Genomic DNA, 24066 nt, shown 5'->3' with positions numbered 1-24066 from the left:
CCAAAGTGCTCGTCAAACTGCGTGGTCACGCCACTGCAACGAATACTCCGCGATACCCAGACTCTCTTCCTACCGTTTACCAATTTTCACGGGCTAAATATGCTGCAAGCCCTTTGGTGGCTAAGGCGCTCAGATACCGTTGATGCTCTCTCGGATCTGCAAGCTGTTGCCAACGAGGCGATTATCCTATGGCAACGTGTCGTCCAAGAACAGAAGAATAAGTAAAAGCGCCTGCAACGAGCTTCACATTACAAGATTAGAATGACGTTAAAGTCGAAAAGAATTGATCTCGGTGATCTGTAGAATATCTTTTGAGAATCACAGGTCAAATATATCAAGAGAGATCACACCTGGGACATAGTCGATATAAAACACGCTAGTTACCATGCAGATAGACTCGATTCTGGGATTGCTTGGCAGCAGTCAAACTTTAGTTAACCTTACTTGAGACCGATCATAACTTCACCCCAGTCATTGCGAATCCCTAGATGCCCAGTCAGACGCTCAGTTGCTTCAACCCACTGTACTTTACCATAAGAACAGGCTACCCCGATATCCTGATCGTAAACACTCACTATGATCTACATCGAATAAAGTGGACTCAATTGTTGGTACCAGACAGCGCCCTACAAACGACAACACCCAGCTCTCCGTTGGCTTCTGGACCTCCACGCCTGAACATGATATACAAAACCATCCGGCCAGAGATACATATCGGACGGCCGGCAAAGGTGGACTCCTTCCGATGTCACATGACAAACAAACCCAAAACAGCCAAGCAAGAACAGTGCCTTCTCTTTGTTTTGGTCCCCTATAACCACAACACTCTGTCGAACGAGGTGTATCAAGCCACCAAATCCGGTGTTCTTCCACTCTCTGGTGGAAACAAGTAACTCAAGTCCGTTCATCCACTTTTCAAACGATGAAGGATCAATTCTAGCAGCCCCAAACGTTATAACTATGATACTATCTTTAGCCGCCGCCATCATGGTTCGTTAATTAACGCAGTCCGCAGCAAACGTGTTAAAAATAGAATCTCCTAGCCTTGCGTCCTAAGCATTTAGCTTGCTGGCTTGAAGTGTGTTTTATCTCAGCGATTGGAGTGTACGGTGATATGATGAAGCTCTATGGCCAAATGTAATCCACAAATGTTAGTGCAGTTACCAGATCCCTGAATATTGCGCAGACTTATGAGACAACAAGATGAAAACGTAGTGGCTAAGAACCCTTTTTGTGTTTCAAATGTGGCACTATCAGCTACTTCGAAGTATCTTTGAAGATGGTTCATCAGAGCCAAAAGTGAAGTCTTGCAGCTATTATGAAGCCAAATCTGGTTCTTTCCTCCGTTTCATCTATGGAGTATCAGCATTAGGCTGCCTTCACATTCTAAAGATCGGATGTGTGTACTGAAAGCGGAAAAAAAGGTGCACCGAACTGGACGATTGATCGTTGGCTCCCATCGTTGTTCGATCCCTGTTCTGAACGCGGCAGAGTGGCAATCTCCTAAGTTTTCGAGTTTCCAACTGGAGTGCCCAACAAGTTCATCGACACCATCTATGATTTTGCTACCAGGGTTTGGGTCCCAATTAAGGGGTTCGAACCAGCAAGAGTTGGGTTGGATTGCTTTTTTATTGTGTTGATTGCTAGTAGAGATACAAAAGTCGGTGGTTTGCCAAGTCCTCCGGAGATCTTCTGTACAGGTCCCAACCCCTTGTAATTATCGATAAGAAATGCATACGTAATTGGTGCGCTTACTTAAAAACGGACGGGTGTCAAATGCCGGAGGCTTTTTCATCACAACTGTTCCTGGTCTTGGCAATCCAAATGTTACGACCTCACAATACCTTTCCATGATCTATCCACGTACGACTGCACTTAGAACAAAGCATTGTGGTCGCATCGGCAACGCCTCTGCCCGACCGGCCTTCTCTGTCGAGAGATGACCCACGAGCAAGCCAAGATTAGTATTACGGCGGGGGTTATTTGGGTGGACGGGTACTTCCGAGAAGGTTCATTTTCTTCTGCGGATTTGCCATGTCAAAATGAGGCGCCAAGTGTTGGATTGCATAGCCATATTTTTCAAAAGTTCGCTCGCTGTCAATATGAGAAATAATTATTGACGTGCTGTCCAGCAAAGGCCGAGTGGTCTCGCCAGGATCTCGGCAGCAAGGACCTAACATCTTCATCGCACAAAACCAGCGGCGGTCAACTCTTGATGGCGACCGCTTTGAGGAGCGGCATCACCACGAGTGCAACTACTACACTGTCCACGCAGTAGACCCGATCTCGCCACCCACCGCCACAGACGTACCGCCGCGCCGCCCGCGGGCTGCTCACCCGCCGAGTCCTGAGCAGCCTACTTATCGAGATGGCGCTGCGATGTATCGGCGACCACAACATTTCCTGATCTGCGGAACTTGACCCGAGCGGTCTGCAAGAGTGGAGCGATTAGCCAAACGGCCATTCTACTAGTGGAAACAAAGGATACACCCACTTTTTACTCTCCTGCAACAAGTACTGGACGGAGATTGCTGCCTGTGGATACTGATGACTGAGAAAGTTAGACAGGTCCCATGTCAGATATGGGCAATAAGGCTCACAAATAAAACATGAGCCACTCAATTTCGTTCTCTGTGTGGTTATCTCCATTCGCCATCCTGCTAAACGTTAATTGCTTGTCGCTCAAAAAATGCTGTAACGACTGACTCACTTTTGCACGAGGGCCAAAAACAGCCCAAATCTTTAGAAAGTTAGCTGCAACAGTTTTGATACTGTTCAGGGCATGGTACTGTTGTTATGCAGAGCTTACATTTCTATAAGCAAACCCGGTCTTCCATTGTTTGTCTTGACTCGATCGGCAAAACAAAACACGGATCCTGTGTTTTCTCGAAACTTGAGGCTTTTCCCTCAGTGTTCTTCACTAATGGATGAAAGCCTTTGAAGCAGACTTGCGCGCCACCGGTCTTTTGTAGCCATCCTATGTAATTAGTATTGACGCAAGCAGTGCCACAAGCAACGGGGTAGTGAACAACAAAACATTCAACGTCTACGAATTCAAGGCTTACTCTATTTACATGGCGTTGGCCATAAAGCAATTAGCTTCCTGGCTGTATGTATTGTACACCAGTCGCAGTCTACACGGCCAATGAAGGTCTATCTGACCTGGCTTGACCTCGACTGGTGGGGGTAGGCTGCTCTTGTCATCACCATTCACACCACTTCTGATTCCTATTCACCTTTAGTTTTCAACCTCTAAGGAAGTCATCGTACTTTCTTTTCCTGCTCACGCGCTTGTTATCTGCCTGCTGCGTCTCATTCAGTCTGTTCCATAAATTGACAATAAGCTGGTGCTTCGACCTCGCCTCGGTTCTTGCTGTAGTACGAAGTTTTTGCACGTTCTCATTAGCCGACGTCAATCGGTCGGTGGTCTCTTTCAGGACCTTTATCGTGAAACACAGCTTCTCTTCTCTTTGCATTTACCGGAATAATACCTTAGGTAGCCGGTCATATCAGGACACACCCAAAAGCATAGAGCCTGTTGCTCTTTTAGCCACAGGCTCGCGGAAATAATTACGTTTCCACTTGCTATAGTAGCAAAAAAGAAAGTCGAGACTACGTTTCAGGCTCATCGTTACAGTCAACCACAAAATTCACTGGATGGCAACGTGACTCTACTATATTAATTTACCTGCCGGTCCACATCCCAGGGATTCTTCCCAAAACTCTTTTCGGAACGAAGGTTCCATCTTTCGAGCGGATCCCTACTACCCTCCTTCTCACCGTGGATGCCTGCGTCTTCACTAGCTGAAGATCTGCTACTTTCGAGTCGTTGCAAACCTCAACCTGTCCAAATAGGGTTTTGAAATCGGCATCCACCTCGTGGGGGGCATCAATCTCAGCTATTCCGTCCGAGGATGCCTGCAGCTCATTGTTCTGTTGGCGGCCATTTTCCTGCATAGAGGAGTCGCCGTCGGCTTCTTGCAAGCAGCTTCCGTCACTTGCCTCGACTGTGATCTCATCGAGTACGGTTTCGTGGGGCAATTCTTGGGGCTGTTTTCGCCGCTGTGACGATGAATCTGAACAGCGCCGTCTTCTTCTTCGGGTAGGCCTGTGACCGTCGCGCAGCATTTCGTACTATCGCCGTTCTTAGTCGGTGTTTGCGGAGCATTTGTATACGCTTGTGGTCCTAACACATACCATTTTTTTGATGTTTGGTTCTTCAAAGCCCTCGGGGATGTTGACAATGCCGTCGTAGCCATACAGTGGATCATAGAAAACGGTAAATACAAAGATCTCGCCAAGCCTCCCCAGTTGCTCGGCCTTTCTCATGAGACTTCCGCCGCGCTTCCGCACCAGCTCCTTTTGTTGCCTGTCGCGTTTCTCCGGATCGGTGGGACGAGCCATTTCGACACTAAAAGTTGGGTTGAAAAGGTGACTTGAAAGCCGATTGAGAATGCCATGGTTTTACACTTGTTATTGTATAATCCACCCCTTTGTTTAATGCTCTTGTCTTCCGTGGTGTTTTCGCAAGGGGCGCGAAGGGCCGGCCTGTTTTGCCGACAAGGCCAATTCTGGATGCACCAATACTGGTCATCCTTGCTTCGTGATATGCGCAATGTGTCCATGGGTGTGTGTGTGTGTGTATGTGTATCTACTACGTACACACCAATTATGCAGTAGATGCTGTGGAGAGCTTGCTAATGGATTTCTACAGCCATATCCAGCGTTTCCCGACCCAGCTTGGCCATCCACACTCGGCCATGGGACCCTGGCAGAGCAATCCGGGGCCTGCATATGCATGCATACGCCAAGATTTAAGAGTAGGGACGGTGGATCCATTTGGCAATAATCGCCCCATGGGTGGAGGGGTGCGAAGCGACTAGGAGGCACACCCCTCTTCACCTCCGTCTTGGCACACCACCCCAACCCTGGTTGCCGTTGCAACGCAACATTTGGCGTATGGTCTTGGCTTATTTGGATTGACGACAATCGCGAGTCACGATTTGGCGATGTAACGCGGTAGGTCAACCCTCCCCTGGGGCTCCTCTTGGCTGCATCAATCTTGGGGAAAGTGCTGACGAATCCAGGCTTGAGGGCATCTCGGATCTGTAGCAAGGCCAAAAGAAATTGACTGAAGTGGCAGAGAAAATATTGCAGGGCCTAACAGAACTAAGGGATGATTTGGAAGTACACGAAGTGGAAGTTCCACAGGATCCGAGCGAACCCGGGCTAGAGTTCCTGCAAAACTTCTCAGGCTAGGGAAAAGGTTAAGGATGCATTGTTTGAGGAGTTCCCGGGGCACCAATGTTGTTCGGGTAGATCGTGTGTACATAGCTGCCACCACCTAGTACCTGATCAAGAGCCCTTCTTGGTTGATGGTCTGCGCTGTATTCATGGCATGCGTACCGTGCGCAATAAAAAGTCATATAGCCGTGAAGGCGAACATCGCATAACATTATTGCTAGGTGTACAAACTTGTAAGCGCAACGACTTGGGGCTGGATATCCAGCGTGAAAGCAGCGTGCATCACTAGGAGCATCTTCCTCGTGTGCACCAGGGCCGCAGCTTGGACTTGAAGCTTCATCCAGAGCGTTGGCGATATGGTGTAATGCACTACGATTACCAGGTACTTGATCCTCTGATGTTGGACGCGAAGCCAGAACTGGCTGTGGCAGATTCCCAGAATTGGATATTCAAGGCCAGAGTTGGATAATGAATCTTAAAGTTGAATAATTAAGGGCCAGAATTGAACTAACGTCGGAGTGGGATTAACGTCGGAATTGGATTTTACAGATGGCAGCATTCGACGGAAGGCTGGAACTGGCTCTACTCTGTAGGTCACCAGGTCAGACCCACCGGCAATCTTTCGGCTGATTCTAGCATTTTCAAGCGAGCCAAAGAGGCTTTTTCTCTACCTTGGCGTATCCACCAATACTTGGCTGCAGCTAGCGCCAGATCCAGCTTCTACCAGCCATCGTCGTCGTCAACGCTGCTGGAGTCTTGTCGATCGTCGGTGGGCGCGTAGGCCCCCTCTTGCTTCTGAACTGTAACGACAAAATTCTTACAGTGCGGACAGCAAATCTCGAGCCTAGGCCTCAGAGCTGTTTCGACATCTTTTTTCCGTAGCTGCTCGACCCGTTCCTCGGACGGTTGATGTCTGCTGGTGCTTTCTCGAAGCTGTGGTGTCGAGTCTTGCTTCGAGTCTGCATCTGATTCGGGGGTGGACCTGCATTGAGCAGACTGCTTCCTGAGCATGATGTTCTCCTGCAGAACCGACTTGTAGCTATCGAATAGCCGAGAATTGGCGTTGAGGAGCTCCATATAATCTTGATACAGCAGTGCGATGGATTGATCCACAATCATTATTTGCCGCCGAGCCCTGAGCTTTTTCGTGTCAGCACTTGTGGCCGTGTGTAGTCAGGCTCATACATACCAGTCCTGATTCGTCTTCGCTCGTGTTCTGAGGAGCTGCTGCCATATCGCAGGTGAAAGGTTGAGGCCAGCGTGGGTTTGTCATTTTGAGGCATGTACGCTGCTTGCAGAGTAACTCTAGGCGAGTGCGCAACTGGCGACGCTTATACCAGTACAGGCCGGTTCCGTATCGAAACGGCCCTAGTGGCTGCTTTTGTCAACTGCTGTCAGGCCAGGTCGGCTTCTTGCTCCAGCCAAGCGCCGTGTTTTGCTGTTCGCTGTTGGCTTACACGAGCTTGTATCTGATTGTTTAGGCCAGCTTGTGACGGAACGCCTCTTTTGGACAGAAGCAGGTACTTCTTGCCGGCCGAGAGCTTCTCCTCCCTCATTCGCTTAGCTGCCTCGATCCAACTTAGACACTTCGAGTCTTGGCAGGCTATCATGACGAGTCTCGACGATTTCACTTATCAGCAAGCTAGTCTCGAGGATCAACCTTGGGCCTGCACTGCCGACACAGTCTGTTACGAGGAATCCTTCTACATTCCAGTCTACAGCGACGACAACTTCGCCTACAGCAACAAGACTATTGATGAGACTTTTAAAGACTTATTCTCTTGGCCATCATTTTCTTTTTATCTGGAGCTGCCTGACAGTATTCCCTGGGATCCTGATTTCGACAGCATGGTTGACCTGGATCGGCATTCGAACTAAAGTCGTCATCGGAGACGCCAAGGCTAGATATCACGGGCAATCGGGCCGGCAGGCGTGGCTAGTCAGGGTCACGGAGCAGAATGGGGTTGTTATCTAGTCAGAGTGGTAGCAAGTAATTGGCGATGATCAGGGCCGCAATATAAATACACAAAGGTTCCGCTATCATCTTTCGCCTAGGCGCAATAACCAGACGCCTCCGCGTGCTAGTCCTGTCGTTGTAGGCCGGCCCGGTGGTTTCTGGCCAGTCAAGGACGTCAAGGACACTCATCCGGCCACAGCCTCTCTCAATTCTCTGGATCAGTGGGAAGGCTCGACATTGTACTCTCATTCTTGTCGATTCTGGCTGAAAGGCAGGCTTGCACTGTTGCACACTTCACTTGCATTGGGACCCCTAGGACTTTGGAACTTTTCGCTGCCGGTGAGGTTTCTTCTTCGGGTCCAGTTATTTGATTTGGATCTTTCTCTGGATGTTTCCCGAGTGAGAGGACGTCCTCGGGCTTCCTCAAACCGTTGGATGTTTGTGTGCGCAGCCAAGTCAATGTCAGACATAGGAGTGTGTGTCAGCAACATTGGAGTTCTTTTTACTCAGATGTACGGCACTGTCTTAGCAGCCGGGTGGAACACACCGCGGTGACAAGGTCGGATATGATCATCAGCTTCTTTGGCTTCTTAAATACGTCATTCGTAATCCATCTACTTGTTGATTATAGTAAAAGCAGAAACATGAGCTCCAGAAGCCATTCCTAACTTTTTCGATCTTCAGCTGGAGCTCTCAAGCTAGGTTTGCCTCCTTCCCACCAGAATTCCGAGCGAATCCGCTTGCCCTGGTTCGCATCCATAATTGTATGCTCGCGCCGAGCTCGGCTCACTTGTAGCTATCCAGCCGCTAGAGAGCCATATTTCTATGTTTAACTGGTCACATTCGCCGGTCAAATCCATCATGCCAATACTGTCGCGGCTACTTAATAGTCGGTATCCCGCCACGAAGCCAGGAGCGAGTCTCCCATGTAGCTCTGAAAAAGAAGCTGACTCCGAAAGAAGCATTGCCACGTCACTATAATGTCACAGTGTTCAGGTGACATCATAAACGCTCCTTGATCTTCACGGGCCACGGTGCTCAAAGTTCTTTTTTGGTCCAGACCGCCGATCAGGACTTACTTCTACATCGTTCCCTACTCCAACCCGATCCGCTGATATGGGACTGGCCAAGCCTGACTAGGATCTCATGGGTGTTTCACGATGGCCTCCAGGTTAGGACATGGCAAGAAGCCGGCCAGAAACCTAGATTTACAGATTATTCTTTAGATTTGGAAATAGATCAAATTTTCGGACACCATGAGAGCCCAGAAGGACTGGTCTACTATGCAGTCAAATGGGTTGGCTATGCATGGCAATGGCAGAGCTTTCCACCGGGGTCTTGCAGAGTATACCTTCCTCGGCGGTTGACCAGGTAGTGAATGTTTTGTTAGAGAGGCATTATCCCTATCATGTGTTTGGAATAGCTTGAGCACGCTGCACATAGGCGCCAACACGGTGCGCAGCCGATTCTTACGAAACTTCGACTCATAACTATTTGGAATAAAAAATGACGCTAGGCTTCGATGAGCTCGCGGTGAGTGGATGAGAAGAAACCCCGTAAAAGATGCGTAGAGAAGAAATAGAGCGAGGGCCATCTAAAATAAAGCGCAAATAAGAAACACAGTCAGATGCCTGGAAGAGAGACCAGCAGCTCCAGCAGTGGCGGGAGGACGAGCGGGATAGTTTTGCCCGGTGGTCGGCTTCGGAATCACTGTGCCGGTCTTGCTACCGTCGGTCGAATTTGCAGCTGTGGAAAGGCAGCCTGTGCCGGTAGAAATTGGGGCGTTCATGATGTCCAATACCGTAGCGTTTATGAATGTGGCTCCGGCTGCACTGTCTGTATGTTTATTGGCAGATCGCCTAGACGGCAAGTGGAATGTAGCCTAAAGGCAAGGAATGTTATTGTTGATAAAGGCTCTGAGACCAGGGTGACGTGTTGACTACGGGGCGCATGCTTACCACAACATGCGCGCTGCGATGCTTCACGTCGCAAAGATTGTCGTCGGCGTGCGTCTTGGTGGCAATGTCGGGCTGATGCAGGCAGGCGGTGCAGCCAGTAGCACCGACAGCATGGCTCACGCACGACTGTGCGGCCTGTGGGACATAACCCATGGTTTGACCGCAAGCGGACCCGGCGATAGCAGCAAACACGGTGAGGCCCTTCATTTTCCGGGCTATTGAGTATAGGAGCAGAGAAGCAGTGATTTGAAACGAGTGACGTTGGCAGATCGCAGGTTTATCGATGTAGAGAGCCAGTACTTTACCAAGCGTAGTCAGAGAAGCCCAAGTTCCTGGCAGCTCCTACTGGTTTTGGCGTGCGATGCTGTCTAGAGGTACTGTGCAGGACTACTCGGGTGCAAACAAGAGCATCTTGTGAGGGCTGCACTAAAGCACAATCACAAGACTTGAGAAGTATTCGAAGGGATGCCCATCAGATGCTGACAAGATAAGTCACGCCCTGCTCGGTNTTCCCGACCCAGCTTGGCCATCCACACTCGGCCATGGGACCCTGGCAGAGCAATCCGGGGCCTGCATATGCATGCATACGCCAAGATTTAAGAGTAGGGACGGTGGATCCATTTGGCAATAATCGCCCCATGGGTGGAGGGGTGCGAAGCGACTAGGAGGCACACCCCTCTTCACCTCCGTCTTGGCACACCACCCCAACCCTGGTTGCCGTTGCAACGCAACATTTGGCGTATGGTCTTGGCTTATTTGGATTGACGACAATCGCGAGTCACGATTTGGCGATGTAACGCGGTAGGTCAACCCTCCCCTGGGGCTCCTCTTGGCTGCATCAATCTTGGGGAAAGTGCTGACGAATCCAGGCTTGAGGGCATCTCGGATCTGTAGCAAGGCCAAAAGAAATTGACTGAAGTGGCAGAGAAAATATTGCAGGGCCTAACAGAACTAAGGGATGATTTGGAAGTACACGAAGTGGAAGTTCCACAGGATCCGAGCGAACCCGGGCTAGAGTTCCTGCAAAACTTCTCAGGCTAGGGAAAAGGTTAAGGATGCATTGTTTGAGGAGTTCCCGGGGCACCAATGTTGTTCGGGTAGATCGTGTGTACATAGCTGCCACCACCTAGTACCTGATCAAGAGCCCTTCTTGGTTGATGGTCTGCGCTGTATTCATGGCATGCGTACCGTGCGCAATAAAAAGTCATATAGCCGTGAAGGCGAACATCGCATAACATTATTGCTAGGTGTACAAACTTGTAAGCGCAACGACTTAGTCTATGATATTCTATCCTAACGAAGGGATTATTGACCAACGGCGGAATGCCTCTCTTGCCTGCTTGTCTGCCTGCCAAGATATTTCAGAGCCACAACATAATTTACTGCGCCTGATTCCCCAGATGGGTCGCAATCCAAATGGAGGCTTACCCACACTTATTGCTCTGCGCTCTCTCTATGCATGGTTTGGCCTTTTCTGTTTTGCGAACCAGGGAGGAGGATTAATGCATAAAGCCTAAAGGCTATATAGGAGGCCTCGTCTTGTATCTAACCGAATAGAGCCATAGCTGTTCGCTCGAGGGGTAGGGCGTCCATGTCTTTAATAAACAATACGCCTATTAATATAAAATTAGAACTATTCCTGACCGATGTTTCTTCACCAAAACTTCGTGTTAAACGTGGTCAAAGTTGACGATTTTGTATGTAAATGTTCGGTCCAGATTTTAGTGTTGATCCAGATTTTAGAAACCCCCTCTCTGAGGGGGTCCGCAAAGCCAAACCCACAAGTACTGTACTTAGTAGTAGTGGTGGTGTGGAGCGACGACTCCTGTGGCTTGACGGATTTCAGTTGTAGCGACTCAGACCCTAACCCTTGGCCAGTCAGATAGTGGTCCTAGACTGGGTGCACCTGAAGGGGCCGGGCCCTGAAGTGGCCACGGTGCCAAGAACTAGATGAGAACGAACGCACATAATGACGCACACCAACGAACACGTGCAGGCAGATTGATTGGGTAGGAGAGCCATGTATTGTTCTAGGTGGTGCTATCTAGGCTAAAGAGCGTGTCAGCGCTTTTATCATGCTCCTAACGCTGACTAAGCCCTTGTGGTCATGTGATACCACGCTTCTACTGATTATCTAATGCAACACATAATATTGACCAACTTTTGGCTGCAAAACTACATACAAATTATATCTGCTGGTTCGTGTGCTGCTCATGCTCATGCTGGGCTGAATTTGAAGCCAAAACAACGCTTTCGCGATTGCCATAAGATTTTGCAGCGTGGTGAGATGGAAAAATATTTGGATAATTGGGCAGGCATCAGTTTGCTTCTAACGCCGAAAACAGCTTGTGTATGTATGTCTCTACAGAGTAGCGACGTCTTCAGTTTCGCATAAGCCAATAACGGCAGCCGCATCAATTGGCGCAGTTATCCAGGTATTTTTGGCTGCCAAGTCGTGGTCCGGGAGATGTATGAAGCCTATCGACATAGATTGCTTTAGAATACTTGACTTAGCCTTGGGTATGGTCCTCTATAAATCATTGATCCCGAGCCAACGCCTGTATATAGTACTCCTGAGGTACACTGCTGCCAGAATGACATTCCGTTCTCCACGATCTTCAATAGCCATAGCTATCTGCACAGTAGCCACGCTGCTCATGAGCCTGCCCGCCGGCGCCGCCACATTCACCGAGGGCAAAGTCTGGGTGACCCCCCCATTCACAGTACTCATCCTCCGTCGGCGTGCTAGGCTGCAAGGTTGATACAAACAGAATAGCCTACTGGCCTGGACATGTCGACTGCGACAAAATCTGCATAAAGCTGAGCCACGAGGGTAGGACACTCCGCCTCCTCCACATCGACTCGTCCGAGAGCGCCTACGATGTCTCGTACGACGCGTGGAACTACCTCATGACGGGCGAAGGGGCCAGGGAGAGCCCTACCGCGGGGGGCGCTGTAGCGATGAAATACCGAGAAGCGGCGGCAGATGAATGTCGGGACCTGCTCCATACACCTGGGAGCAAGCTACCGCTTAGCGCATCAAACAGTATGACCTACTTGGTTAACTGTTTGGAGAAGTCGGATAGCTGGGTTGCCAAAAATTATCTGCTGTATAACGTGCTAGACTCCCTCTGTGCATGGGGTAACGACGAAACGTGCAACCTTGACTGGCCTGCTGAGAACCAAGCGAAATGCAGATCAGGGCTGGGCACGCCCTCAGTGCTGAATGAGCAGGTCTACAACATCGAGTACCCGACCGGTAGGGTTGTATCGGCCTCTACGGGGCAGGTTGTCGACAGCATGCTGGATACCGCTGGCCGATCAGGCTCTCAAGTAGATAACAACTAGACTAGCACACCCGATGCTCCAAGATTTAGCTCTACAAGTGCCTGTCCTTAACAGATGCTGCATAAATTCGAATCTGGTAGTTCGAAAGCCCATTGCTCCTTTGGTCTTTGTCCATAAGACCCAGTGGCAGCAGCTATCTTGATGATTGATTACAGCTAGCCAGAACACTACAATACATCAAAATACATCTGCATCAACCATCGTCTCAAGTCCGAGTTGCTCCCACTGCAGCGGCAAAACATCGTCAACGTGTTCCTTACAGCGAGGACAGGGCCCGCCGTTGCTTTCTTCTTCTTTGTCGGCGCGGAAAGCCTGGAACCATTTTAGGATGCAGACGTCATGGTACACATGGCCTGAGCTTGAGTTTTGTCAGTCCCACTCGTCCGTAAGAAAGGAATCCCAACTAATCGCATCCCAAGACCGCCATGTCGTCGCTTTCTTCCAGGCAAAAGCATTTGTTCCAGAACACCTGAAATACGCTCTGTTCACCTAGCTCTTCGTGGCTGGCGCAGCCTCGGTTTGCGCAAGTCGGACAAATTGGCTACGGCCGTCACCGTTCTTAGCTGCTGCGAGCAATCTTGTCAAGCGAGGGGAACACAACTTACACACCGGCAGCCGCTTAATGCAAAGCATTTAGCACTGGAGTTGAAAATTTTCCTGCAATTGGAGCATCGGAAGCCCGTGTCCTCCGTCGTAAGGTCGACTAATATCCGCTGGTCTTGCAACTGCGTCGCACTATGCTCCTCTTCTCGCCGGTGATGATGAGAAGGCGAGGGTGGCGTGCTGTCGACAGCTTGGCTATGTGAGTCATTGTCTTGCGGCAATGTCGTGACCCAAGCCGAAGAGCCGCTACAGTGCCAGGCTTTGAACAACTCTTGCTCCAAGCTCGCGTTGCGATTAACAAGGTCTTTGATCTGACGCTTGTATTCAGCAACTAGAGTTTTAAGCCTGCGAGTCTCCCACTGGGGATTTGGCGGACAGGGCATATTGAGCTGGATAGCTGGTTGCAACCGGACGTGTCACCGGTAAGCTGTCGTATCAATTGATGGCCGTGATTTTCAAGGACATGCTTAAGACGTAGGCTGGATGTCTACGGCTCTCTCCCTTTGTTCTTTTTACATAGTATCCACCCGTGCTCTTTTGTACTGTGCTCCACCCATCACTCCTAGCGATGGTTTTGGATTCAAGATTCGATATCATCACAGGCAATTGGGTCCCACTTGTAGAAGTCAGAAACAGCTTCGGCATTGCCATATACGGAGAAAGGGTCAGATACCTGGGCCAGTGATGACATCGGAATTGGCGTTCACTCGCATTTCTGTCCAAACCTGGCGTAACGCCGCAATTGCAATCGTCTCCACACCTTTGACTTTTTCTAGTAAAGACTAGTCCATGCAACATCCGCATATGCATCATTTGTCAAAAACCACGGACTTCTTAGCAAAACACTCTGAGTATATACCGCCTCTCTGCACGAGCCATGTCTAGTCTGGAGCAGTGTGACCGCCCGCAAAAAGGCCAAGGACATCAACTGCGTGATAATCGGGAGGGCAATAACCGGCATCGGTGGCGCGGGGCTCCACCAGGGGTGAGCAACCCGTCTCTGATCGTTGCGACGTTGGATTCCCGGTCATTCCTACTGACGTTGGCGGTGCATTCGCCGAGAACCCCCATGGTACATAGCGACGGGTAAGTCTTCTCGGTCTCGCATGGGTCGCAAGGAAGCTGACAAGCGTCAGGCAATTTTTATCAAGATGCCCGTTCTAGCTGTCCTTGGTGTTGACTGGCTCGGCTGGATCCTACACTGCGCTTCCTTTCTAATGCCCTTGATCAGCCTTTGCGGACCCCCTCAGAGAGGGGGTTTCTAAAATCTGGATCAACACTAAAATTGGATCATACATTTACATACAAAATCGTCAACTTTGACCACGTTTAACACAAAGTTTTGGTAAAGCAACAACGGTCAGGAATAGTTCTAATTTTATATTAATAAGCGTATTGTTTGAAAACGAGCCTGTTTGGCATCCCCAACCAAGGTTAGCGGCGACGCATTATCGAACCGTGTGCACCGACGTGTCATGCTCCGTGACTATGGAAATCCCGTTTACAAGGCAAGGTCTCGGTCCGCTCTCCTTGCCGCGCTCGAGGGTTGCACCCCGATCCGAAAAACTGGCCCCCCTATAGATTGGGCAGTTGCGCAACCCAATAAATCTGTTAGGCTAAGTGTTACAGGTAAGAAAATTCTGCATCTCCTTTGGCCAATCCGTAAATTCCAACCGCTTGTGCCGCTTCCATCATAAACAAAGCAAACATTGGAAAAGTGCGTCTGGAAAGTGCTCTCAGCCATATATACCTCGTATGATCAAAATAAGGCCTATGTTGGAATAGAGGTTATTGCGTTCGTTCTGCAAGGTGAATTGAGTGGTCACATGAGTCATCCCACGTGACTCATCACGTGACCCAGAACACCTATATAGAGGAAGGCCATTTGACAGCTGTCTCTTCCTCTGTAATATAGAAGATAGACATGAATACACTACGAAAGTAATGAACCTCTAGAACGCCGTTCTACTGATCTCAAGATCTACCAAATGCCTATCAACAGCCTAAGGTATACATACCCCCACTTGATGCTTCCTCTCTACCATACCCAGCGGTGCTTGAAACGAAACTGGTCAAGCCACTTTTGGCGCCTGTTGAAGCAAGTTGTAGCTTCACTAGAAGTGGGTCGCCTTCGTCAACAACCCGAGGGCTTAATGTAGTAAAGCCGCTTTTTACGTTCGTTTGAAGCAGTGGATTAGCGTGGGTTGTAACACAATAGCACATTCATCCTATAGGAAGCAGGCTAGAAATCCCCACTACTTGTCAAAAGCCATGTTTTCTATTAGTTAGTTATTAGTATTGAAGAACAACACGAGCTTTTATCTACATCATTGCTAAGTGCTACTGACATTGCAAAATACCAATATTTTCTACTCAATATGTCCGTATGGGTTTTAGCACAAGCCCCATTACACTAATGGGATCGGTCATCTAAAATCACTTTCGCGAATATTGGAAAAAATCACCGAGGCAACCTAGGCAGGCCCGCCGCGTGTTCGACATGTTAAAAACTTTTGGAGACAGAAAGGCTAAGGAGTTGCCTTTAACATCTTCAGCTCTCTCATCCGGCATAAACATCGAGGAATCGACGGGCCCATCACTTCCTCATTTCTATCCCGAAGGACAAAGTGACAACATTCCTCGCATTGAAAGCCAGACTCTGCTCGGAATTCTTGACGGACAGTACAACAAACAGTTCGACAACAAACTCATCATCGACTGCAGGTTTGCATACGAATACGATGGCGGGCATATTAACAGCGCTATCAACTTTAGCGATCAAGACCTGTTAGTCACGCACTGTTTCGGAAACCCAACAAAAGTCCAAACCCTTATCGTTCTCTATTGTGAATATTCGGTTTACCGGGCCCCTTTGATGGCCCGTCATATACGCGCCGAGGACCGAAACGCCAACTGCGAGCATTATCCCCGACTTACATATCCTGAGATTTACATTCTTGAAGGCGGCTACCGCGGGTTTTTCGAAGAGTATCGCAGCAGATGCCACCCCCAGGTCTACGTCGAAATGAGTGCTCCAGAGCACAAACTCACGTGTGAGCGTGAAATGGAACGTCTGCGGCGGAAGCGCAAAGGTCCAAAGGCAGCCGTTCGTAAAATGTCAAAACACGCGATAGGGGGACCAAAAAGCAGTGGTCCTACTGCATTTGCTTTTCATGGGATGTATTTTGAGACTTGATTGTTCAATCGCCTGCGTGACAAAGCTACTGGCATTAGCTCAGTGTTCGCTTAGATAGGAAAGTCAAAGCACGAGTTGTAGTTCTTGCTTCCCGTCTGGAAATACCGAAATATTGAGGATGCAATACTGATGAAAGGCAATGAAGGCTCCTCCACGTTCATCACTGGTTTTGTTTTCATCTCCTTTGTCATTTCCGTGACCTTGATGTGCCAAGCTAGGGAACTGTCAATTATCCTGCGTTTTCTCTCTTATACCCGTTGTCCACGATTCATGCATCGAGTGAGCTCACCGCTGTTTCGCAGATACCCGTATCGAGGAGCAGTCACCGTAGATGTCAGGTTTCGTCCGTTTGCCTGCTCCTCCACAAAAAACACAATTCCACGCCATTTATGCCGCCTATCTTGCTGGAGCAGAAGCGAGGGGTGTCGTGCATGTTTCTGAGAGGCATTTGTATGGAATACTAAGGTGATATCGATGGAAAAGAATATGATAGGCTTCCTTCTTTCAACAGTTCCTGTCAAGAATACACACTGGCAGCATATCATAAGCTCAAGCTGGCCAACAACCTGGCATTTTTAGCTTGTACCAAGGAGGGCGGTGATAAGGTTTCTGCCATGTGCCTCGAAGAACGTCGCGATGAGTTGACTATACGCCTACGCGTTAACGCGCTGGAATATAGGGTTTTTCGCAAATTTCATATTAATTATCTATTGTTTTATATATTAACTTTGGTAATTAAAACAACCCTTTTAATACAAGATCCCAGCCAATACCAGGCAGGCAAATTACGGTAAAAGCTATTAATCTGAACAGCCAAGACTGCTTTGGATAAACGAGGGCAAAACTGGTGACGGACCCATGCCGCTTTCTGTCAGATCCAAATCATTCGCCCCGTGGCCTTGGTAGCTACCATTGCGGTGCAGATTATGCAAGTCCCGATTCTCCTTATATCTGGCCTTGGTCCCTGTTGCTATGGTTAGCTCAATACTCAAGACCCTGTTCTTTGATTGATATGGATGTATACGTACGGTATTTGCTCTTCGCTACGCGATTTTGAGTGCGCTTCCTCTCTTCTGAATCTGATTTTTGAGACCATTCGTCTGACTTGTGCTTCGACTTGCTCAAGGAGCCGCGTTTCCTCGAACCCCGTGTCGATGATGACGGCATATCTGAGAGTTGGGTCCTGGCCTTGGATCGCTTGAGAATGCCTGTCTGTGAGCGGTTTATGAGATGACAGTAGATAGACCTAGATGATGTTGATGTATGTCCTGAGTGGGATTTGGTATTGGCAGATAGGTATATGTAAAAAGTTCTTGCTGTGGCCCCTCTGGCCAGCTTAAGGTAGCTACTGATTTATATTGGGAAAAGGTGTCTCTTGCCGTCAATGTTCCTCTGAATTGACTCAGGCCTGTTCTGGCGCTCACATGAGCCATGACTCCACGCCACCACTATTGAAAATGCCGACTACAAGCACAAGAACGGTTTCAAAGATTAAAGCATTCTAGCAAATTATACAGTTGTGGGAAGGCAAGAATTTGCATGAAATGTATATGTGTAAATCTGCCCAGAAATTTCGGTCTGGTTGGTGGCGTGGGGATTCTGAGCTTCAAGAATGGAATAAATCTGGTCCAAAAGCCGCCACGCAGAGTCCGACGCCAATGACGATATCTGTGGCCCGAGCCAAACGTCGTCCCGGTTGAAACAAATTGAGTCGAACCATATGCGCCGGAGCGGGGGTTTAGTCTTGGCTCCTCTGTTGTTCGCCCAGACAGCTGCTGAAGCCGACAGACCGCATGGGCCATGCCGAGACGGACGTTCAGGGTCTACTGACTCTGGGAAAGCGTATGTGCGGCCTCCCCATCTGCTGCTTATTCGTGGAATTGAACAGCCTGTTTTGGACATTCCTTCAATAAAAATAAACTGAACTAGGACAGCCCGATGCTCTGCTTTGTTAGCTACAGTATCTTTTGGTCCTTTTCTGTGGGCTAGCTAACTCCAATCATAATCATCCCTAAAACGTCAATCTACTTCCGAAGCCTGTCGCGCCAACTGTTATCCGGTCGCTTCAATAGCACAGAATCATCAGGCCAGCAATGCAAGCGGCCAGGATACACCCACTTCGAAATAGCCCAATATTTCAATCGAATCCACCTTTCTCCTACACAGCGAATCTTCTCCATCAGCAACCTTACCTCTGTTCAACAACTGGCCTACCTTACCCTACTCAAGAAGCATCATCTTGTCAGCGTGCCTTATGAGAATCTTCAGGCTCATTACTCTTGGCACAAGGGACTCAGTGTTTCGCCGACGCGTCTTTTTGAGAAGATCGTTCGCCACCGCCGCGGTGGTTGGTGCTTTGAGACGAACCAATTGCTTAATACGGTCCTTCTGTCGCTGGGGTTCGACGTCATTCTGGCAGGCTCGCGAGTTTTTGAGCCCTGCAACGGCAGATTTGGCGGACTTGTGCATTGCGTCAATATTGTCAACGTCGGTGGCGTACACTATTTGCTCGATGTGGGCTTTGGTGGATACGGTCCACCCCAGCCTGTACCATTGCTCGAGGGAGCGGAAGGCATTGAACCGAACGGTCTGCAGCACATAGGACCTCGAGCGGAGATGCGAGTAGTGAAACAGGCGATTGCACAGCAGGTCGATCATACTAGGCGGTTATGGGTATATCAGTTCCGGAGTGGCCCTGATGAGGAGTGGCAGCCAATGTGCTGTTTCAACTCGGACTTTGAGCTCCTGCCCGAGGATATCGAGATCCTAAACACGCATGGAATGAGCCGCACATGTTTCATATCACGTGAATTATTGCTCCAGCGATTCACAACAACAAATGAGCCCCTAGCTGCACCTGGGAGAACGAATATGAAGAATGTTATGGATGGCGATCTGGACGGTTCTATTGTGCTATATCAAAATAGGTTAAAATGGCGGAGGGACGGGGATTTGAAACTGAGCCTTGAGTTCCGCACCGAAGCGGAACGTATCGATGCTCTTCGGCTATATTTTGGAATTGTCCTTGATAAGGAGGAGACGGAAGGAATCAAGGGCACTGCAAGTGAGATTAGACCTTCTTGGTTTGGAACGGCTTTTGGTGAGGAGAAAATTTAGCTACAGCCTAAGTGTGCCTTGTACCCCATTATCATGTGGCCTATTATGAATTTCTGATCCTGCTTTGGCGAGAACTGCCAATGTTTCAAGCGAGATATACAGCCGACGGTAGCATAACTCTATAATCTATAATACCCGCCGATGCGCACCTAAGGTAATCTTTCTTACCTTGGGACTTTTCGGAATGAACCTTCCATCTTTCAAGCGGATCCCTACTGTCCTCTGCACTGTGGATGACGATTTTAAAACCCTCTTTGGGAATTCGGTTATACGCTAGAGTCAAATATTCCCATGTCCCACTCGCACCGTCACGGGAGGTATTCGGTTGAACATTCAAGTGGGAAAGTTCACAGCTACTTCGAGGAGCCAAGAATGGCTGTTTGTAGCTACTGTGCAGTCAAACCTGGATCTTCCTCCATCTTGCCAAGTAGTTTCAACATAGTTATGTACTGAAAGCGGAAGATAGATTTGCTACCACAGTCAACTTTCGGCTCTAGCCATCCGCAAAGTACCTCGAAGTAGCCGCAGGTGCCCCACCTGGATGGTGGACTGAAAATCCACTGCAACAGTACGAGCGGTCCTCTCAAAAGCGTGTGGCTGCTTTTACATGGTGTGGGATCAAGTACGCAGTTATATCTGAAGATATATTCAGCACAAGGCCACCAGCGTAAAAAGAAAATGCCACCAGAGTCCGCGAACAGACCTTCCTATGCGTCAAGAGGTAGTGGGGCAATGTGTACGTGATCTTTAAGTTTCATGGGTCACTCGACTCGCCGCTGGTCTTGTGGCTTGCCCAAGTTGTTTACTGATAAAACGAATATCTTGGTGTAGCCGGCGATCCGATCCCGCAAAAGAAGGCACGAAGGTACCGCCCAGGAACTGTCGCTTTGCGCGAGATCAGGCGCTATCAGAAGAGCACCAGTTTGCTCGTGCGCAAGCTGCCGTTCGCCCGGCTCGTTCATGAGGTTGCCCATAACGTCCGTCCCGTCGATGAAGAGTTCAGGTGGCAATCCCATGCCATCCTGGCTCTGCAGGAGGCCGCTGAGGCCTATCTGGTGAAGCTGCTAGAGGACACTAACCTGTGCGCCATCCACGCCAAACGCGTCACGATCATGCAGAAGGATATTCAGCTTGCGAGGCGGATACGGGGCGATGGGTTTTGAAGGTGTCCACGACAGCAAGCAAGAGGGCTCGATGAACGACATGAACCAGCACTGACCAAGGAGTAGAACACTATCACTGTCTATGGCATTATGAGTAATTCTCAAAAGAATGTATAACATTCTACAACACACGGCTTCAGCCAGGGGCATCTCGAGCGTGAGAGTCCTAACAATACAAGTAGCTATGACTTTCTTACTTGAATGTTCAACCGAATATCTCCCGTGACGGTAAGGACAAGCTGTACCAGTACCACAAGCTGTACCAGGACAAGCTGTACCAGGACAAGCTGTACCAGTACCACAAGCTGTACCAGTACCACAAGCTGTACCAGGACAAAGTGTCCCAGGACAAAGTGAGCTGTACCAGTACCACAAGCTGTACCAGGACAAGCTGTACCAGGACAAGCTGTACCAGTACCACAAGCTGTACCAGGACAAAGTGTCCCAGGACAAAGTGAGCTGTACCAGTACCACAAGCTGTACCAGGACAAGCTGTACCAGTACCACAAGCTGTACCAGGACAAAGTGTCCCAGGACAAAGTGAGCTGTACCAGTACCACAAGCTGTACCAGGACAAGCTGTACCAGGACAAGCTGTACCAGGACAAGCTGTACCAGGACAAGCTGTACCAGGACAAAGTGTCCCAGGACAAGCTGTACGGAGCATTTTGAGCTGGGGGCTGGTTGCAACGAGCGTGTTACCGGTAAGCTATCGTATCGGTTGGGAGCTGTAATTATTGAGGACATGGTTGAGACGTTAGCTGGACGTCTATGGTTCTCTCCCTTTGTTCTTTTTGCATATCCACCCGCGCTGTTTTGTACAGTGCTCCACCCATCGCTCCTAGTAGATTGGGTCCCACTTGTAGAAGCCAGAAACAGCTTCGGCATTGCCATAATTGGGGACAGATTTGGCGTTTACTCTCATTTCTGTCCAAAACTGGTGTAACGGCTCAACTGGAATCGTTTACACACCTTCGACTACTTTTACTAAAGACTAATCCTTTATCCACATATATCATTTCTCAAGACCACGTATTTCAGCAAAACATTCTCAGCAATATCCTCAGCAATATCACCACATACTACTTCTTTACATCAGCCATGAAGTGTGCCCAGATAGACCTAAACCCGCCTCGGCAGCGGTGTGACTCCCCAAAAAAAGGCCCTAGAGATGGCTGGCCAGCCTGGAGATGGCCGGGAATACAGCTCTGCTGCTGGCTTGCTAGCATGCTCCTAGGTAAGAATCTCGCGCAGAAAAGCTAATGGCAGCCAATCTGACGCATCCGTATAGGCTATGATGTTAGCAACGTCGCAAACATTCAGGGCTCTGTCTATCATGCCTTTGGACATGTGGAGCTCCTTACTTGGGTCGCGATCGGGTACACAGCGCTCAACGTCTGCATGATGCCGCTGTGCCGGAGGCTGTCTGCCTTTGGCAACTTGAAAATACAGTTCTACATATATACTCTAATATTTGTTGCTGGCGCGGCAATAGCTGGCGCCGCCCCAGACATTAACTGCGTGATAATCGGAAGGGCAATCACCGGGATCGGTGGCGCAGGGCTCTACCAGGGGTGAGCAACCCGTCTCTGATCGTTGCGACGTTGGATTCCCGGTCATTCCTACTGACGTTGGTCTCTGGAAGGATAATGCTCTACAACTTCAAGTTCTCGTCGGCATATGAGGCGCCCAGGGGTCAAGCCGTCATTGGGACTGGGTTCGCCATAGGTTTGGTGCTAGGACCAATCGTCGGCGGCGCCTTCGCTGAGAACCCACATGCTACATGGCGATGGGTGAGTCTGCTTGGTCTCGCATGGATTCCAAAAGAAGCTGACAGCTGTTAGGCAATGTTTATCAACATACCCATTCTGGCTGTCCTTTTTGCCGGCTGGAAAGTCTTCCTCCCGCCTCTCTTCATATCCAAACAAGCCGTATCACACGCCTGGGTCGATGTTGACTGGCTCGGCTGGATCCTACACTGTGCTTCCTTTCTAATGCTCTTCAGCAGCCTGATATTCTCCGGCTCGCACTGGCCCTGGGATTCTTACTCGGCCATCGTGGCCTGGGTCTTGGCCGGGCTCTTGTTTTCAATGTACGTGGTGCAGCAGCACTTGTGCATCTGGACGACCCGTAAGCATCGCATCTTCCCGGCCGACGCGCTAGGAGAGGTGCGCACAGTTCTTCCGGTAGGCCTGTCAACCGCCATGGCAGCTGCAGCGTACGGCATCACACTGTATTACACTCCGCTGTTCTTCTCCTTCACCAGAGGCTTCGACCCTGTTGAGGCTGCCGTCCATCTACTTCCCTACATCGGAACCTTCGTCGGCATGACGGTCCTTTCGTCGGCATTGCTTCCACGCCTGCGACTCTACCCAGTTCTCTACGTGCTGGGCGGGGCGCTGATGATTGTTGGCGGTGCGCTCCAAACCTCCATGACGGCCGACAGCCCCATGGGTCTCGTGATTGGGAACCTCGCGCTCGTGGGTGCGGGAGTAGGGTTGATTTTCCAGCAAGGCGCTGCAGTTCTTAAGACCATGGCACGGGGTGACGCGACGAAAGAGTCGGATCATGTTGTTGTCTTCTTGATCATGCAGCTCGGCGGAGTTGCTCTGTTCATGTCGGTTGGTGGGTGCATATTCCAGAACCTGGGGTTCAAGTATGTCAACGATGCTCTGGTCGATGCCGGTGTTCGGCTTTCCGATGCAGAAGTCAGGCAGGCGCTCGGCGGCCTGGATTCTGCGTTTCTGGGCCAGGCAGACCGGAGATTGGCAAGAGTTGTGGTCGAAGAGATTTCCAGGGCTATTGGGAACACATTCTTCATTGTTGCGGGGGCCGGTGCTGTGGTCTTTTGCCTTGCATTTGTGATGAAGTGGGAAAGGCTTGATTTCAAGCCAAAGCCAGTGGCGAATGAGCTCTCTGGGCCATAATTTTCATGATCCAGTTAACAGAATGAGCCTCGGTACAGTTGCTATGTCTGCCTTGCACGGCCGTGCGGACGGTTGTTAGCCTAGACGAAGTCAAGATTAAACATCTTCATTGTAGCATATGGTTAGTCAGTCTCAATAGCTTGGTAGCCCGATCGCACTGTCGCAATGAATCTTCGACTAAGCAGCCAAATGGAATACACAACTACTTCAGGTACTTTGGCAGATGGGCCGAAGATCGAATGTCTATAACTGTTACTACACAACATCACTCTAAAGGTGTTCACTACAATATTTGGCGAGGCCATTGCGCCTCTTACTGTATATGGTTGACGGTAGCTAAGCCATAATGTGTTTCAATAGCTTCGTACTGTATGTGACGCCTCAAATGTTTTTTTTTTTTAAAAAAAATATTCGCTTGGTCAAGACAATTGTGCAATTTAGAAAGTCAAACAAAACCCGACTCATGAAAAATGGTAAGCGCAGAATGCTGGTTTGGTCAGAATTGGCTTTTCAGGATCTTCGCCAAGGCTTCGGTTTGTGGCAGACACAACCCG

General features: G+C 49.4%; 8 protein-coding genes across 8 annotated transcripts; 4 read left to right on the top strand and 4 right to left on the bottom strand.

Moving 5' to 3' along the window:
• Positions 1 to 626: 626 nt before the first annotated feature.
• PpBr36_11234 (uncharacterized protein) lies at positions 627 to 986 on the bottom strand (the record flags this gene model as incomplete). Its single annotated transcript, XM_029898336.1, has 2 exons — positions 627 to 739; positions 854 to 986. 2 exons carry the CDS (start codon positions 984 to 986, stop codon positions 627 to 629), a joined length of 246 nt encoding a protein of 81 aa, XP_029743401.1.
• A 1370-nt stretch (positions 987 to 2356) lies between these two features.
• PpBr36_11233 (uncharacterized protein) lies at positions 2357 to 4462 on the bottom strand (the record flags this gene model as incomplete). The annotated part of the gene is made up of 3 exons (XM_029898335.1): positions 4198 to 4462; positions 3781 to 4134; positions 2357 to 2431 (listed from the first exon to the last, which is right to left on the bottom strand). Exons 1-3 carry the CDS (start codon positions 4402 to 4404, stop codon positions 2357 to 2359), a joined length of 636 nt encoding a protein of 211 aa, XP_029743412.1. The 5' UTR covers positions 4405 to 4462.
• A 7291-nt stretch (positions 4463 to 11753) lies between these two features.
• PpBr36_11232 (uncharacterized protein) lies at positions 11754 to 12507 on the top strand (the record flags this gene model as incomplete). Its single annotated transcript, XM_029898334.1, is given in 2 exon segments — positions 11754 to 11864; positions 11884 to 12507. 2 exon segments carry the CDS (start codon positions 11754 to 11756, stop codon positions 12505 to 12507), a joined length of 735 nt encoding a protein of 244 aa, XP_029743413.1.
• Positions 12508 to 18099: 5592 nt separating this feature from the next.
• PpBr36_11230 (uncharacterized protein) lies at positions 18100 to 19423 on the top strand (the record flags this gene model as incomplete). The annotated part of the gene is made up of 2 exons (XM_029898332.1): positions 18100 to 18148; positions 18384 to 19423. The coding sequence occupies 2 exons, from the start codon at positions 18100 to 18102 to the stop codon at positions 19421 to 19423; spliced, it is 1089 nt and encodes a 362-aa protein (XP_029743400.1).
• Positions 18527 to 18964, bottom strand: PpBr36_11231 (uncharacterized protein; the record flags this gene model as incomplete). Its single annotated transcript, XM_029898333.1, has 1 exon — positions 18527 to 18964. The coding sequence occupies one exon, from the start codon at positions 18962 to 18964 to the stop codon at positions 18527 to 18529; it is 438 nt and encodes a 145-aa protein (XP_029743414.1).
• Positions 19424 to 20101: 678 nt separating the features above from the next.
• On the top strand, positions 20102 to 20586 carry PpBr36_11229 (uncharacterized protein; the record flags this gene model as incomplete). Its single annotated transcript, XM_029898331.1, has 2 exons — positions 20102 to 20159; positions 20255 to 20586. 2 exons carry the CDS (start codon positions 20102 to 20104, stop codon positions 20584 to 20586), a joined length of 390 nt encoding a protein of 129 aa, XP_029743397.1.
• PpBr36_11228 (uncharacterized protein) lies at positions 20185 to 20665 on the bottom strand (the record flags this gene model as incomplete). The annotated part of the gene is made up of 2 exons (XM_029898330.1): positions 20503 to 20665; positions 20185 to 20475 (listed from the first exon to the last, which is right to left on the bottom strand). Exons 1-2 carry the CDS (start codon positions 20626 to 20628, stop codon positions 20185 to 20187), a joined length of 417 nt encoding a protein of 138 aa, XP_029743396.1. The 5' UTR covers positions 20629 to 20665.
• A 30-nt stretch (positions 20666 to 20695) lies between these two features.
• On the top strand, positions 20696 to 21130 carry PpBr36_11227 (uncharacterized protein; the record flags this gene model as incomplete). The annotated part of the gene is given in 4 exon segments (XM_029898329.1): positions 20696 to 20743; positions 20820 to 20939; positions 20954 to 21040; positions 21113 to 21130. 4 exon segments carry the CDS (start codon positions 20696 to 20698, stop codon positions 21128 to 21130), a joined length of 273 nt encoding a protein of 90 aa, XP_029743395.1.
• Positions 21131 to 24066: the final 2936 nt, after the last annotated feature.

Source organism: Pyricularia pennisetigena (assembly GCF_004337985.1).
Source record: "Pyricularia pennisetigena strain Br36 chromosome Unknown Pyricularia_pennisetigena_Br36_Scf_15, whole genome shotgun sequence".
Taxonomy (NCBI): domain Eukaryota; kingdom Fungi; phylum Ascomycota; class Sordariomycetes; order Magnaporthales; family Pyriculariaceae; genus Pyricularia; species Pyricularia pennisetigena.
The sequence above is the reverse complement of the archived record's forward strand: the minus strand, read 5'-3'. Positions and strand labels throughout refer to the sequence as shown.